General features: G+C 44.3%; 2 protein-coding genes across 2 annotated transcripts in view; one reads left to right on the top strand and one right to left on the bottom strand.

The window, feature by feature from the left end:
- LOC149348941 (acetylcholinesterase-1-like) overlaps positions 1–4,709 on the top strand; it is a 29,481-nt gene extending 24,772 nt beyond the window's left edge. Inside the window, exons 10-12 of the mRNA XM_089541870.1 lie at positions 1,699–2,004; positions 3,077–3,234; positions 4,461–4,709. Coding sequence (XP_089397996.1) covers positions 1,699–2,004; positions 3,077–3,234; positions 4,461–4,632 — 636 coding nt within the window. The 3' untranslated portion in view covers positions 4,633–4,709. The remainder of the gene's footprint in view (positions 1–1,698; positions 2,005–3,076; positions 3,235–4,460) is intronic.
- A 3,572-nt stretch (positions 4,710–8,281) lies between these two features.
- Positions 8,282–15,347, bottom strand: ND-ACP (NADH dehydrogenase (ubiquinone) acyl carrier protein). Its single transcript, XM_089541046.1, has 5 exons — positions 15,047–15,347; positions 12,986–13,114; positions 11,374–11,461; positions 10,180–10,293; positions 8,282–8,476 (listed from the first exon to the last, which is right to left on the bottom strand). The coding sequence occupies exons 1-4, from the start codon at positions 15,209–15,211 to the stop codon at positions 10,202–10,204; spliced, it is 474 nt and encodes a 157-aa protein (XP_089397172.1). The 5' UTR covers positions 15,212–15,347; the 3' UTR covers positions 8,282–8,476; positions 10,180–10,201.
- Between the last annotated feature and the right edge of the window lie 115 nt (positions 15,348–15,462).

Here is a 15,462-nt window from a genome sequence, read left to right as displayed (position 1 = left end):
CAAAGATTATATATGTAGGTTAGTATGGGACTTATAACGTCAAGGACATATTTCACTGGACTAATTTGCATATCGTCAGCGTCGCAGCTACGCGAATTTTTCAAATTTGCAAACACAGAGCAAACTTCTTGAATGTCGGTTGGTTCTAAGAAAAAAGTATTATTGTTAGCTATACCTTGCATTGTGTTGTTTCCTGAAGGGCGTGCAGTCACATTCCTGTTAACAAAGAACTCGTTAATAGCATTAACCATTGCGTCCCCTCTCAGCGTTTTTCCGTCATGTATAATCTCTACTACGGAATCTTTTTCCTGCCCACGTCCCATAAGAGCATTCATTTTACTCCATAATTCACTCATTCGACCTGAGCACTTAGAAAAGTAACGAAAGTAGTAGGCGTCCCTGCACTTTTTCAGTTCTTTATTTAAAACATTACGGAAACGTTTAAAAGCTAGAAGGTCCGCCTCATTACGGGAATTCATAAATTTTTTGAAAAGTCGATCTTTTTTATGGATTTTTTTATGAAGTTCACGGGTCATCCAAGGTTTTTTATAATTTTTTGTTTTTTACACGTTCCTTACGAATGAAATGCTTTTTATAGATACATAAGAAACGACCCATAAACGCTTCATATGCAGCATTTGCATCAGCAATGTTCCGGATGTAGTCCCAGCTTGTGGTTTCTAACTCTGTACGGAAAGAGTCTAGTGTTTTCTGTGAAACCAACTGAGAAAACATCGCAGGGCTCTCTGTTGTATTAAACGGATTAGTGTCAACCTTACAACATATTGCCATATGGTCACTAATGGAACAGGGAAGAATAGCTGTAGTGATGGACCCTATATCATAATTAGCTATGAACAAATCTATAGTAGTTTCTGAAGTAGGTGTCAACCGAGTAGCCATATTTATAAGGTTAGAGCAGGCATTGCTACTAAGCAGATTTTCAAATTCAACTTTTCTGGAGGTATTACATGACATGTCAATATTAAAATCACCGCCAATAATGACATTATAATGATTTTCATTTACGAATGTTAACATATTGTCCAGGAACTCAAAAAAATCGCACACATTGCCATCTGGAGGACGGTAGCATGCTGCAATAACGATATCTTTTGCCTGCACACACACAATTTCATAACTATCTGTAACAGCAGAGAAGTCTGCCAATGAACGGGCTTGTAAGGAGTTTTCTACAAGAAGAGATACGCCCCCACCACGGCGCTTGGTTCTATGAACATAAAATGTTTTCATGTTAGGAAGGTAAAACGCATCCGTTTCATGAGCTTGCCAGGTCTCGGTAAACATAAGTACATTGAAGCAATTCTGTATTCTATTATATAGGCACTCAAGTTCAGCAGTTTTGTTTTGTAGAGACTGAACGTTTAAATGGAAACAACGCAGGAGAGTGTCTCTATTTCCATATTCTTTGGTTAACTCATCCAAAGATATGTATCCCAAATGCGCCATTGAACTTGGAATTTAGACAGAACAAAGGCAACACAGCACAGACACAGGACTCAGGTGACCAGGTTTGAGAGATCACTTTCACATTTGATGACTACGGCGGAGTCCCCAGGCCTTCTGCGCACCAGGACCTTTCCGTTTGAGTGCCAGGCTAACAGTGGTCACCACTCAAAGAAGCCCAACCTTCACGTGCCCGATGTCTTTTCTTCTGTCTCGTCTCTAAACACACAGGTTCTGCTGGGAACGGTGTTCAACGAGGGCTCGCCGCTCTTCGAGATCCTGGCACAGGAGGGCGACGAAAGTGACTCCTACATGCGGGTCGCCCTGCGGGAGCTGCTCACCGCGTACGGCGTCAACAACCCGGCCAAGCTGGTGGACCTGTACGCGCAGGGTTCCTGGGGACCGCCGCGCGGCTCCAACCTGTCCTGGGCGCATCGGCTGCTGGGCGACGTCCTGTTCGAGTGCCCGGTGCTCAGCTTCGCCGACTACCTCAGCTCCCGGAAAAACCGCGTCTTCGTCTACCGCTTCGACCACAAGGTGGCGTCACTTAATTTCATTCCTCCTGCTCAAGTACCCGGGCGCATAACCAATCAATGCGGGACAGCACCTCTCACCCCATCTATCTCTTACTCACCAACAGACTGTCACGTCGCATCAAGATGAATACTATTGCGACTCCCCATAATCGTATATGTACCCATCCCTATGTGTACTTCATCAATGCGCACTCTGAAGCGACCGTTTTACTCTTCTCAAAGTTCTGGTAGTGACAGGTCATTCTTACAATTCCTGCAAGTTCAGCCATTCTGAACACTGTCTCGACCTTGTGAGACCCTTGACATGGAGTTCACTGAAGCATGTTTTGGGAATACCCAAGAAGCTCGCAACTTTTAATCTTCTTATGCATTCACTCAGGCTGGCTACTTCCGCAAACAATACAGCTCTCTTCATCTCAGCTGTCCCTTCTTGCAGACAGGCAGTCATGTGGGGTCAACTCAAGGCAGGCACTTTTCCTGCTGCCTTATTCTACCTGTTTACATTCCAATTTATCTCGCTGTATGCATCCAGCATCTTTGGTTGTTTTCGAACATTTATTGTCAAAATCTGTCAAACTTAGCAGGGAACTAATTTTGTTCCCAACTACATCATCATCATCAGCCTGACTACGCCCGATGCAGGACAAATACCTCTCCCATATCTCTCCAATTAACCCTGTCCTGTGCCAGCTGCAGTCGCCCTATCCCTGCAAACTTCTTACTCATCTTTCTGCTGCCCCCTGCCACGCTTCCCTTCCTTTGGAATCCAGTTTGTGTTACCCTTAAGGATTATCGGCTATATTGCCTTCGCATTACCTGCCCTGCCCAAGCCCATTTCTTCCTTTTGATTTCCCACTGTGATTTGGCCACCCTGGTGTAATACTTGGCCACAGCCTTCTATGAACAAACCAATTAACCCTTGGCACTTGCGTTTTTTCCCGGCTGCATCAAATAAAAAATAAATCTGAGAAAACTCGATTTTAATTGCAGTATAGAGACTTTATAATGAGATACGTCGAAGTCGGATACAAGCCGACATTTGTGCTCTATTTAATAATTCTGACATCTTTCAGCCGTCGTTTTCCAAGTTCCCTAAACAACCCGGAGCCAGTCGTCTCGAGGACGTCGATTTTATTTTTGGAACTCCGATTCAGCAAGACCGCGGGGACCCGCCAGAGAAGGCGCTGAGCAGGCGGACAATGGAAATAGCGTTGTCCTTCATCAGGAGCGGGTAATTCTTTCTTCATTCGTCACTTGAATGCTAACGCCAGGACAAGAATCAACATTTGTCTACTTTACAATCAGCACATTAAAGCTAATACATGCATACGAAGAGCGTCATGGCGCGAATGTTAAGCATGCAGGATAGGATAATATGTTCACCTGGAGCAAGAGTGCGCAGCCAAAAAGTTCCAACCTGATAATTACTGTCGTCTCTTAAAAACTCGCTTATAACGCCATTAGACACCTTTAGCATACCGTGTTCCGTGTTACCGTTACCGGAGTACCGTGAGCCCGCACGCAGCCAATGCGCATGCGCAAATCGCCTTGACGACGCCAGATGGCGCCACGTACTCGGCAGCTACGCGCGCGCGGGGAGCATCGGGACCAATCAGCGCAGGCTCAGCGGCGGTGGGCGGGCACCCGGTACTCCGGTAACGGTAACACGGTATGCTAAAGGTGTCTATTTTTACAGCTCCCAGTTTGTTTAGTTTATTTTCTATTCTGAGCTTCGATCAGAGAGATAGAAAGTGGGAAAAGCAAAGGCGCGGGAGGTCAAGCACAGGATTACGCGTAGCAGCTCAGCACTGGGGAAGGAAAGGAAGATGAAAACCTGTAAGAGTGGAGGGCAGGGTGAAGCAAGAATAGACCACAAAAAGAGACCAGTACAGCAATAGTCCGTCTGTTTATATGGCCATGTGTTCTTTTGTACCACAAGTTCACAACCTGTCGATCAAGAAAACGGGGCAGTGTCTTGCACAGCGTCATCGGTTAAAGCGAGAAACCACTGTGCATTGGCGGCCGCAGTGATGGTACAAGTTACGCTAAAACTAGAGACGTTTAGCACAGCGTGTACCACTGCCGCATGCGCTGATCTCCTCCCTACAGCATCATGTGCCGGCCCCAGACACCATCTGGACGTGCACACTGATGGCACATGGTGCACGCTATGCTTAGCACCAGCGTGGTCCGTTTACAGAGGGCCTAGTTAAAGTGAACTAGAAATAGTTAAACTAGAATATTAGTTTACTTTAGCCTAGTTGCGCCAGAGCAATAGCAAGAGTGCGCCCACACCGAGCGCCTTCGGGCAATCTACGCATGCGCAGATTATTATTCATGGTTTAACAACCCCAGCTTCAAGAAACATCACTTCCCGAAAAAGCGCAGATTTTAAACAAGTGTGACTTACAGTACTCTAGGTAGCAAGGCTTAAGGCACTGTCAACTGTTTCTGCAGGGAGCTACCAAAAGTGGATGGCAAAGAATGGCCACTCTACAACGTGAGCTCAAGACAACGAGTCTCCATCACGCTCGACGGAGAGCACGTTCTTGCCGAGGACTCGGTCAGAAAATGCTACCGACTAAGCGAATCGTTTATGCCTGAACTGACCATGAGCAAAAGTAATTAGGCAGTTTTTGCACATAATGCGCGTGCGTGCTCCGATCTAGCACAGCGACGCTAGCAGTCAACATGTTGCCGCCAGTTTTCCTAGGACTTTGTTTGGACGCTATCAAAGATTTTCGCAGCATCTGTTTTTCTTCACAGAGTTTCAGCTAAGATACTGAAGATGCTCAATTTATATGTTAAAAAATATTATTTATGCTCTCCAATTCGACAGAATGTTTGTGCACAGTGTCCAATATATTGGTCGATTCAGGAACCTATAACAAGAGTTGGTAGGGCTCTTGGGGTTAGGTAACTTACATTATTTCATTTTGCGACATCCAAGCAGAAATTTTACCCCAATATCGGCACATATTGCATGTGCAGTGTCGTAAAGACCACAATTCAGTGTTTTTGCTTGTGAAGTTTTACAGCAAAATTGCTGCAACTTGATACTTCACTACACAAGTTCTTTTCTGAGCGCACATTCATTACTGTGAGATTTAAAAAAAATAAAAATATCGATGTTCACAAACTTGATGCCATGCTGCGGCGGAGTTGCGAACTAGTCTTAAGGCTGGTTCACATGCAAGCGACTGAGTGGCATGTCACGGCCAAAATTTTCCAACTTGTATGAACCTCGTCGCTCTTGCTGATCGAGCGACAGGTTTTCGAGGAAGGTGTCACCTGCATATGGAACAGGCTTGAGGAGGATTAGCAGCACACTGAAGCATTTGTTTGCTCCTTTCAGAGTGCTTTGTCAGCATATTCAGACATTGTTGTCAGTTTTCCTATAAAATACTGGCAAATATCACGACATAGAAGCCACACACTACGGCCGCGCCATGATCGATCCGGTCTAAGAACTCACCCGACAAATTCCCGCTGCGCAGCAAGCACTTTCGGTGATTGTACCTTGAACGTCTTGGCAAGGAGAAAAATCGGCAGCACTGCTGCGCACTTTTTTGAATGTAGAGACGGAAAAGATCATTCCATTCCGTAACCATTGCTAGCAGCCCTTAGAGAAGGCAGCTTTGGGTGAAGAAACTGCGGATCGGCAGGCCAGTCAGAGCGTCGAAGGTCGTGTGTTAGCAGCATTTTCAGGGAGACGACTTCTTTCTTCCAGGCAAGAACTCTGTGCCATTATAGCTTTGGTTTTAATTGAACGACTAGGGTGATAATCGTGGCTGGTCGTTGTAGTTGCTGCCACGATGCAACCGTAATGCTGAAATTAAAGTGCTGCCATTCTATTTTTTCCTCTCTGCATTTATATTTTCATACTGGTGTCTGTTCATGCTAAACACTCGTGTTTCACGGCTCGCAAATAAAACCTCAAAGCGAAGAGACCCGCGCCACCAGCGCCGTTGCGCGCCCAGACTACGGTATCGAGTTTACGCTGCAACGTGCAGTGGTAAGCAGGCAGCGAAATTTTACAACAGGCACTGCATTTCATGGCCAGTACTCGCGCTGAAGCAAAGTTACATAGAAATAAAAGCAAGGAACCAGCACAATACCCTTAAGAGGGCACTTGCACGCTATGACTGTTCTACAACACAGCTCCGGTGCTCTAAACAAGTTTCTACACATAAGTATTATGCACAAAGACATTGGTTGCAGTGATGGCCACCCGTAAATACTACGAGGGTTCAACTTGCTGAATTGAAATCGAAGCACAAGCGGTTCAAAAGCAAAACAACCGTGACCCATTTTAGCTTTCAGAGTTTATGCAGTGATTTCAAAAAGCCCTATCGAACTTGACAATGAAACAGTAAACCCAATAAGCATTTTTCTCACTTTCCCAGCATGTAGGAACTCTCAGGACTGGTAATCTTGACAACACTAAATATGCCCTGGGACAGCGATCATGCGCGGTTTGGCTTGCACGGCGGTCGTTTGCAGGCACAGGTCGACAATATGCAGTTTGTCATAAGTTCCGCGTTTTACACCAACTAATACTAAGTGTTTGGCTAAAGCTAGGCACTCCCCTTCAATGCAAAAACGTGATCCAATCATGCAATCAAAGAAACATTTAATGCGGCCAGGCTGCAGACAGACTGAGCCTTCTATATGGTGGCCATCTTTGCTCCAATGCAGCGCCGCATATAGTTCGTGAAAATCACTGAAAAGTTCCCGAATGTACAGTGGGATCCCATTTTATGCCGGCCGGTATAATCGGCACTGACTATATGACAGCATATAGTGCTCAGCAAAGTATGCAAGCAGGCAGTTTTAGCATCACGGGAGATGTACTGGTACAATTAGCTGGAGACTAGCTGTGCATGTGCAGTACGAGACGAGCGTACCCACTTGTCCATAGCGCATACGCAGTAGGCAACCAGCTAGCTGCTCTAAAGCACATACACGCTAGTTTGTCTACACTAAGCTGACACTCCGTTACCTGCGCATAAGCCCTTTTACAACTCGTTGCAAAGCTACAACGAAAGCGTGACACAGACTGCCAAGGTGCGAAGGCAGGAGCAAACTAAAGCTTGCGTTAAAAAGTCCAGGCACTGGTACGGATAGCAAGCATGGTGCCAGCAGATGGAGCAGACATGCACTTCTGGAACGCGCTCGTACAGGGTCAATCACACTTAGGGGGAACACGGCTCTGCGTGGCTGCGTGATCCAGTGGCAAACCTGTGCAAAGGGGAAGATGACACGAAGCACCACGTCGAGGTCCCTCCCCTCGTGCACCACTCTGCAGTGATTCATGAATGGGTAAGATACAATGACACTACGCGGGTATGTGGCCACGTGAAGTAGTGTTCCCTTTAAGTGTGATTGACCCTGTATATTCATACTTGGTGGCAGACTCACTGGTACCACTAATAAACTATTAACCAACTTTTTAATGCCACAGCTGATTATGTGTAACCAATAATATAAAAAGGTTTTTAAAATGTTCTAGCCAATAAATAAAAAATGACCAGTAGATAAGGAAGTAACATAGTCTGTTATTTTTTAATTTAGATATCACCATTCCCCTCATGGTAACAGATGACTCGTTCCCACCGTAAAGAATGACCTTCAAAAAATGTAACAATGCCTTTCTCAGTCAGCCCTGTACACTAAACGTCAGTAACTAGCAGCAATGCACATAAACTTCCTGTAACGAGTTTAGCAGTCGAAAGTGTGGAGGAAGCAAAAATGTCCACACTGTCCAGAACGCAACATCGCAGAGCACAAGAACGTGATGATCAGCAAATGCAGGATGTTGATGGCAAAACTGTGATGTTGATGGCAAAACTGTATGTGCCACATTTGGCAGGTCAAATTCAGGCTAAACAGAAATGAGCCATCAAGTGTCATCAGTGAAGTAGGTCCCCTAACAATAGTTGGATGCGAGCTCGTTGGCAACAGATCTAACAGTTGATAGTTTTGTGGAATATTGTAGATAAACACCGTAGACCAAAAAGACAGGATTTAGCAGACAAGCACATAATCACAAACTAGCAGCTTGCACGACAAAAATGCTCAAAGGAATAGAAATCTCTTCTTTAAGAAAAATTATAATAAAAAGCAATTTTTTGTCAAGTATTTCCCGATTATGTTCACAGAACCAGCAACCATCAAACTAACCCTAGGTGGGTTGGCTCCTCTTTTAAGAAAGAGTAATTTAAAAAGCACCAAACACAACATGGACAAGTTGTGGGCGAACATTAACACAGCACACATCAAGCGTCATCATGGGCTGTGCTCTGCATGGCCAGGTTTATAGCTGGCCCCGGGCACAATGTAGAACAAACCAAATTTTATTTGTCTCTACTGTACACGAAAAAAGAAAAAAGGTGCGTACTATCCTCCGAAGGCAGTTCAAGCCAACAGGCCCATCCCTGGGTGGACGAGACCCGTACAAAACTTTCGGCAACCTGCGACACAAGGAGCGAAAGTGTGAGCCACCCCGACTAACCTACACCCATTATGCCGCACCAGTACAAACTGAAGGTGCTCTATTTCAAAGAAGTCGTGTTACAGTCACGGCATAATGTCAGCGTAGGCAGCGAGACATGAGCAAATGTATCAAACAGACCAGGCGATCTGCTCAATGGCATGAACGGTACTTTCAAACGACAAAAATTTTACACCTAAACATACAAATACAATACAATAGAATCTCAATGAAATGTTCACAGATGATACAAAGTTTGTGGTGATACGAATTCGTAAAATTTTCTGGCCGGGGTGAATTGTGTACAACTGGAAGAACTTATGATGTTCCCAACGCTCTCCCACACCACTATGGATGATGCGGATGTGTGAGCCACAACCACACCCTCAGACACTAAGCTTTGCCCGCACAGCATCTTTGCTGCAATCACCAGCAGTGTGGTATACACAGTCAGTAGCAAGCAGTGGCCGCGCAGCAGTAAATAAATCGTCAGCAGTAAAAAGATCTGCGTGAAATACTTCGTATGCTTCTGCAAACAGATTGTGTTCATTTTGGATGGTACGAACATTTTTCGTGACATCACGAGTCATACCATCATGATTCTAATGCAGTAAAAGTTATTGTAAACCCTAGCACAAACGTCTGTAGATTAATAGCTCTAAAATTCCACCAAAATTTCATTATTCCCACGGTGGAATCAAAATTACAAGGAGAATCACTGCACTAGAGCTACACCAAAGTGACAGCCCACATCACAGAGTTATACAGTGATTCCAAACTTTTGTACCCATAAAGCAGGAAGCCTTAGTTACGAGTGAGAGCCCTATTATTACAACGACAAGCTGTTAGAGCTACGGCACACAAAAAGTTTTAGCGCCTGTCATACACCCAGAAGTCCCCACTGAGAAGATGCAATGCTCACATGAGCATTATATAATACTCCTCCAGAACATACAGCAGTTGTAGCACTGATATGCTTGGCAAACATGACAGTCATTTCTCTGCCGATTACATGACCCTACAAATGAAACACCCATACACATTACATGACAGAGTAAGTGGCTCGGTAGTTCTTTCTACTCTCTTTGCAGCAGTTAGCCTTTGTTAGGAGCTACTAAGAGGCTACACAATCTCTTAGCATTTCTACCTATGCAACAGTGCAGAGCCCAGTTTTCCAAACACAAAAGATTGCACAACATAGCACAAAGTTCTCTTCAAGGCAGAACGCAATTGTATAAGAAATACAACAGCTAAAAAAAGCACTTAACACCAAATCTTTGAGTAACTAATGGCCAAAAAAAAATTTCTTTTGACTAACCTATCTTAACCCTATGAAAGTGTTGACCGAACATATATGGGTATCACAGATGCCACTATTGAGCTTGCAAGCTTGCAAAGGAGCCTACAGCTCTAAAGCTATGTAGATAAGCAGTAGCAACAAACAAATACAAGCAGGAGCACAACATGCCATTTATTGTCACCATTTATACCAGAAATAGCCATTCAAACAAACTAGTTCACTTTTTAATTAAGTTTTATTCAAACATATTCTTGGTCCTCCTGCATGATAGATTACCTAGTGCATACAGGGTTACACCCTTACATCAGTGCAATTTGACACGGAGCTCTGCAGGAGAGTAAATCGCAAAATAGGCAACATGCTACACACCAAGCAACACTGACCTCTTATAGTAATGGCCACCCACTATTTGTAAACATCCTCTTTGTCTGCCACATACTGGATGATGTCTGCAGGTTTCACCAATTTCTCTGCATCCGTGTCTGGAATTTCGAAACCTGTTAAAGCAAAAAACAACAAGCCACGTCATTCAATTAGTAAGCTTCCATCATTCTTATCATTGAAAACAGGACGAGACACAATTTACGTGCATAAAATTTTCTCATCAAAACTGTGTCTGCTACCCACACAAAAAAAACTAGTATGTGGTTCCTAAGCACCTCAAGTGCCAGCGGAACGACAGAACATTCATGGCCCCCACGCGCCAAATTCCACCAGTAAATCGTCATTTATTGATGCACATCCAAGTGAACCTTTTGTATGGAACTATCATTGCTTACAAGGTCGATAATATTGCAAGCACGCTCCGTTTCAAGCATTCTTTCAGACAGTTTTACTATTTAGAAATTTTGAAACAAATACCATATTTTTTTATTTATTTATTGATACTGCAATCTTTTACAAGACCTTCGCAGGGTGGGCACACAATACAGAAATACATAAATTCTGGAAACAACAATACGATCTCAGGAACAAGCAAACAATTCAAGAACAATTGATCAACAATTTAAGATCAAGAACACAATTACAAAAAGTACAAACAAAACACAGAAATGTAGCGGTACGACATTATAAAAAAGTTAAAGGTGGGTTTCAAACATTTTTAGTGAAGTTTGGATTACTGGATCATTAGTTAGATTATTCCAGTCTGTAATCGTTCTGGGGAAGAGTACTTAAAGGTGTTAATTCGTGCGTTTAATGGTGTTACTGTAAAATCATGGCGTTGTCTTGTGTTGTACCCTGAGGAGAACGATATAATATTGGATGTGTCGATATTGTACTGACCTTTGATTAACTGAAAAAAGAATTTTAGGCGACAGATGCGATTTCTGTGAGAGACTGGAAGCAAACCACTTTGATTAAGAAGTGCAGTGATAGATGCGCGGTTATATGAATTGTCTTATGCCCTAAAGCCGAATGACAGAGACGCAGGATACACTGAGAAATGGATAGAGCACAGCAATTGTCCCTTACAACAACTAACCACTTTCTTTATGACAATGAGCACTGAATTGCTTTTCCTTTACACATTGTATTCGGCTTGCAAAAGGGGTCAACCAACGAAGCGTGACACTGACCAAACTCATCCTCAATGGCCATGATGACTTCGACGCAGTCCAGGCTGTCCAGGCCCAGGTCATAGATGAAATGCGACTCAAGTGTGAGCTGCACGGAACAGAGGAAATCAGAACATGGCTCCTACTAGCATATCGATATATACACGGAGCCTACAAGGCTCCATGCACCCAGCAATGATCCGTGCAACAAGCAATCATGGTACGGTAGTGAGAGTTTTCAATGAAAGGCAACCAAGAGTGATGCTCTGTGGTAAACAAAGCATCACACAGCTGACACTCTATCGAGCTTCAGTCGTAATGCACCTTAGACTATTCTGTTCGACTCCTAAACCACTATACATTTACTGATGCTCAAAGGGGCCTCAAATATTGAAAGCCCAGAGCCATAAGCACAGTGTATCAAACTGTTCCCACATTACAAAAAGCAGCAAGGCCATAAGGAAGACTGAAATTATCTCTAGCTCTCACAGCCCTGTTGTCAGAGGCCTCCATGAGTGACATACCCTTAAAGCTAGTGCTAACATGCTGTTTCCCAGTTGCGGTGTCTCTCTTACAGGCTTGTGTGATGCCCACCATCGGTGAAGTCCGTGGTAGTTTCTATTTCAGTCCATATTAGACACTGCTAAATCGTCCAGGTGAAAGCAAACATCAATGACAGAGAACACTGCTCAGTTTTAGCAACGAATGTAACACCAGCAGGACAACGCGACTGATAATACATAGCACCCAAACGTTTGTTCGTCCTTTTGCCGTTCCATTTCAGTAAAAACTAAGCGGCACTCTCTATCAGTGCAACTAGCCTTGACGCAAGCTCTGATCAACCAAATGCTGTTGCCTTGCCTTACCAGCTCTCCGAACAAGCACAATATTACTAGCATTCCTACTAGCTCTGAATGAATGAACTACTCTTCTCTATAACATACAGCATGTAACATAGCAAAACATACAGCTTCTCCATTAACTAATTTCAGTTAAATGGATATGTAGACTAATGTGCTATCACTTTTCACCTGTGTTTGCTAAATGACTGCTATTTGTGGCCTCATGGCCTACTGCTACCAATTGGCTGAACTTAATTTTCATGTCATAAATCTGCATTTTTTTCAGCCCAGCTTAGCTGCATGTTGTGCAAACAGCTAGAGACTGCATTCTAGAATCGGGCCTTTTTTGCAACACCCATTTTTCCTTTCTACACACGCAGCATAACAATGCATTAAAGGTACAAAAGGCACTTCCTCACATCAACACTTTCATAATAGCTCGCTCTGATCACATCACAGTCTAATTTCAGCCACTTTCGAAATTAATGATTTCCCATCTGCCAAAAGCAATATCATCCTCATCCTTGAGACTAACATGAAAGCATTCACCGTTTTGCAAAAAGGGATTTTTTCCTGCCCCTCTTAATGCCATGTACGCATTTGACAATTACAGAGTGCAAAGTTCGCGTTGACAAAAACCCCGCTTGCTGAAAAGTTTCTTTCCGTGCGCTGTTTCAGTACCTGATGAGAAGTTATGCATATCTCTCAAAACGACTCTTTCAGAATGCGGGACTCTGGAAATTACACAAATTAGCAAAGAACCACGAGAAGTGACAGTGCGCTCGACTGACCTTCTCGGGGTCGATCTTGTCGTAGAGCTTCAGCACAAGCATGGTTCGGTCACGGATGGAGTCAAGTGTTAAGGGTGGCTTGTCACTGTACGACCGCGTAGGGAGGAGGAACTGTGTTGGCGCCTGCACCTGCAATGAGAAAGCAAAATAACGACGCTCAAGTCTCGGTAGGCACCACACTGGTGGTCTACTCTACATCTACAAGGACACAGAAAAATTTCTCCGTCTGGCAGCTGCAAAAGTATGCAATTTCACAGCAACATCATGAGCACCTAGAACAATGCGTATTTACATTAACGTCTTCGTGTAAAAGTCAGCAGATTTCACAGCAACATCATGTGCACCTAGAAAAATGAGTATTTACATTAACGCCTTTATGGGTTCCTGCTTGTCTGAAGAAATATTGTCAGCGTGGCTGCAAAGCCATCCATAGATATTCCAATGCCACAATGTGATAGTGCTTTCATTTTCTGATAGTAACAGAAAACATGGCAATTGCTGAATTTCAACACCCCATAAAAACGCTTACCAAACAACCCCACGCGACTTCATTTTTCTGCTTTAGTCTCTGAAGCCCTAGGATGACATCAAATGTCTTAATCCATACTGCTCCCACTGCCACAACTATTTACAATATTCTAAACCTAGTTGCCTAAGGCAGCTTGCACTATTCTATAATTAAAAAAAAACGCATTTATATATTTAAGTTTGGACCAAACCCCGAAAGAAATGCAAGTTCAAGGCATACAACAGACACCATAAAAACATTTAGAGGCAAATAATAGCAGAGCTGCTTGCTCGATTAATCAGCTTCTTGTATACACACTAGACGAAATGTAGCCACGAGACCCCATAGTAGCCATCTACTGTGACCAGGAGTGTTTTGCATTTCAAATCAATGGTTAAATGAATTTGAATTCGTCCAATGATTCACTGCAAGTAAATATATGACAGTATGATATTCAGTCATACAAGCAATCATGGCAGGGAGTCTAGGTAGCAGGCAGTAAAAAGTGAAGCAGGTTACAACACAGTGTCACTATTATGCTGGCATGTTTACGTAAATTTGTTTCCATGCAATCCAAACTGCTGACACACGACAGCACTATGTAAATGCTGCGTACTATGATTGGTGTAAAAATGCGGTCATGGAAGATCGGTCACACAATTAAAAAAAGAAAGCAAAGCGCTCAGCAGTGATTACTATTAAAACAAGAAATGAGCGCAAAAATTAGATCAGAACTAACATGACGCGACCATTAGATAGGTATCAATTGAAACAGCGCCAAATAAACGCACATGTTTCATTACGGGGGCGTTATCAAGAATGAACCCCTCGACCTGGGCAACGCGGCTTCGGCGTGGAAGGCGATAAAACACGCGTGCTCCTTCTATTTGCTCTCCAACCTCTCTCGTATCCCAGCGAAAGCATTTACACACAATGCCAACGGCACCGCACAGAAAGACGAGGTACTGGCCATGCAGTGGAAGTCGGTTTGCACGCGATAACTCTTCGTCGTCAATGCTTGGTCCCTTTTCACTTTGCCATGCGGTCACAACTCCTATCGAAAAGTGCAATGACCTCAACGCATTCATTCAAAGCGCGACACTGTTCCGAATTCAAGCACGCCCGCAAGCAGTTTGCCGACGTTGGAGAGGACATTGCGCTTCGTCGCCCTCGCGCGATGTCGCCAAAATTAATGTCCCTTTTCCTCCGAGGTGTTCGAAAAGTTGCGCAAACACGCGCCAACTGCGATAATCCCCTGAAAGCGAGACACGGATACCGGCGATCGCCGTGGTCACGTTTGCAGGATCAGCGGCACAAGGTCAAGCGGGATTTTGCGGCGTGCGTGGAACTGAAAGTTGAGAAAGATCGCCGGTGCGACGAAAAGACATCGCGAACAACTCTCTCGTAGTCGCAAAACACAACGCACACGGCCTACACTTTTCCGGCGTGCTTAATAACGAGAGTGTCCTTTTGAACAACTTGGCTATTTTTTTTACTTGTCGGAAAAACGGACGCATTGCCTTCCTTAGGCCTCCGGGGCGGCGCATTTTTACCTGAAACAGTTGCGCGTGCAGCCTCAGGAGCGGTGCCGTGGACAGGGGTTGACACGCAGCATGTTGCTTGGCCGCCACCGACAGGAAGCGGGCTTGCAAAGGCCCCACGGCCCATAATTTCTCGAGTTTCAGGCTCAATCTGCCTAGCCGTGTGATCGCCGCCATGTTGAACGAGCACGGAGACCCCACAAAGGCACCGCTAGGTGGACGACACTGTTGCTTTGCCGCTTATATCGGGGAATATCGCAGACCCGATTATCACGCTACAAATGTATCGGCGCTAAAGCACTGCAAGTGCAAGGACGGTAATGGTCGGCACAATTTCACGCCGAAATGCACGCCGACTATTCTCCGCCATGAGCGCTGGCTACCACACCACGCTACTTTTTACTTGTTTTTTTTTTGAAAAAAATCTC

This window comes from Amblyomma mixtum, chromosome 4 (assembly GCF_055824585.1).
Source record: "Amblyomma mixtum isolate Tamu chromosome 4, ASM5582458v1, whole genome shotgun sequence".
NCBI classification, from domain to species: domain Eukaryota; kingdom Metazoa; phylum Arthropoda; class Arachnida; order Ixodida; family Ixodidae; genus Amblyomma; species Amblyomma mixtum.
Note: the sequence above shows the minus strand (reverse complement) of the source record. Positions and strands in the feature narration are given on the sequence as shown.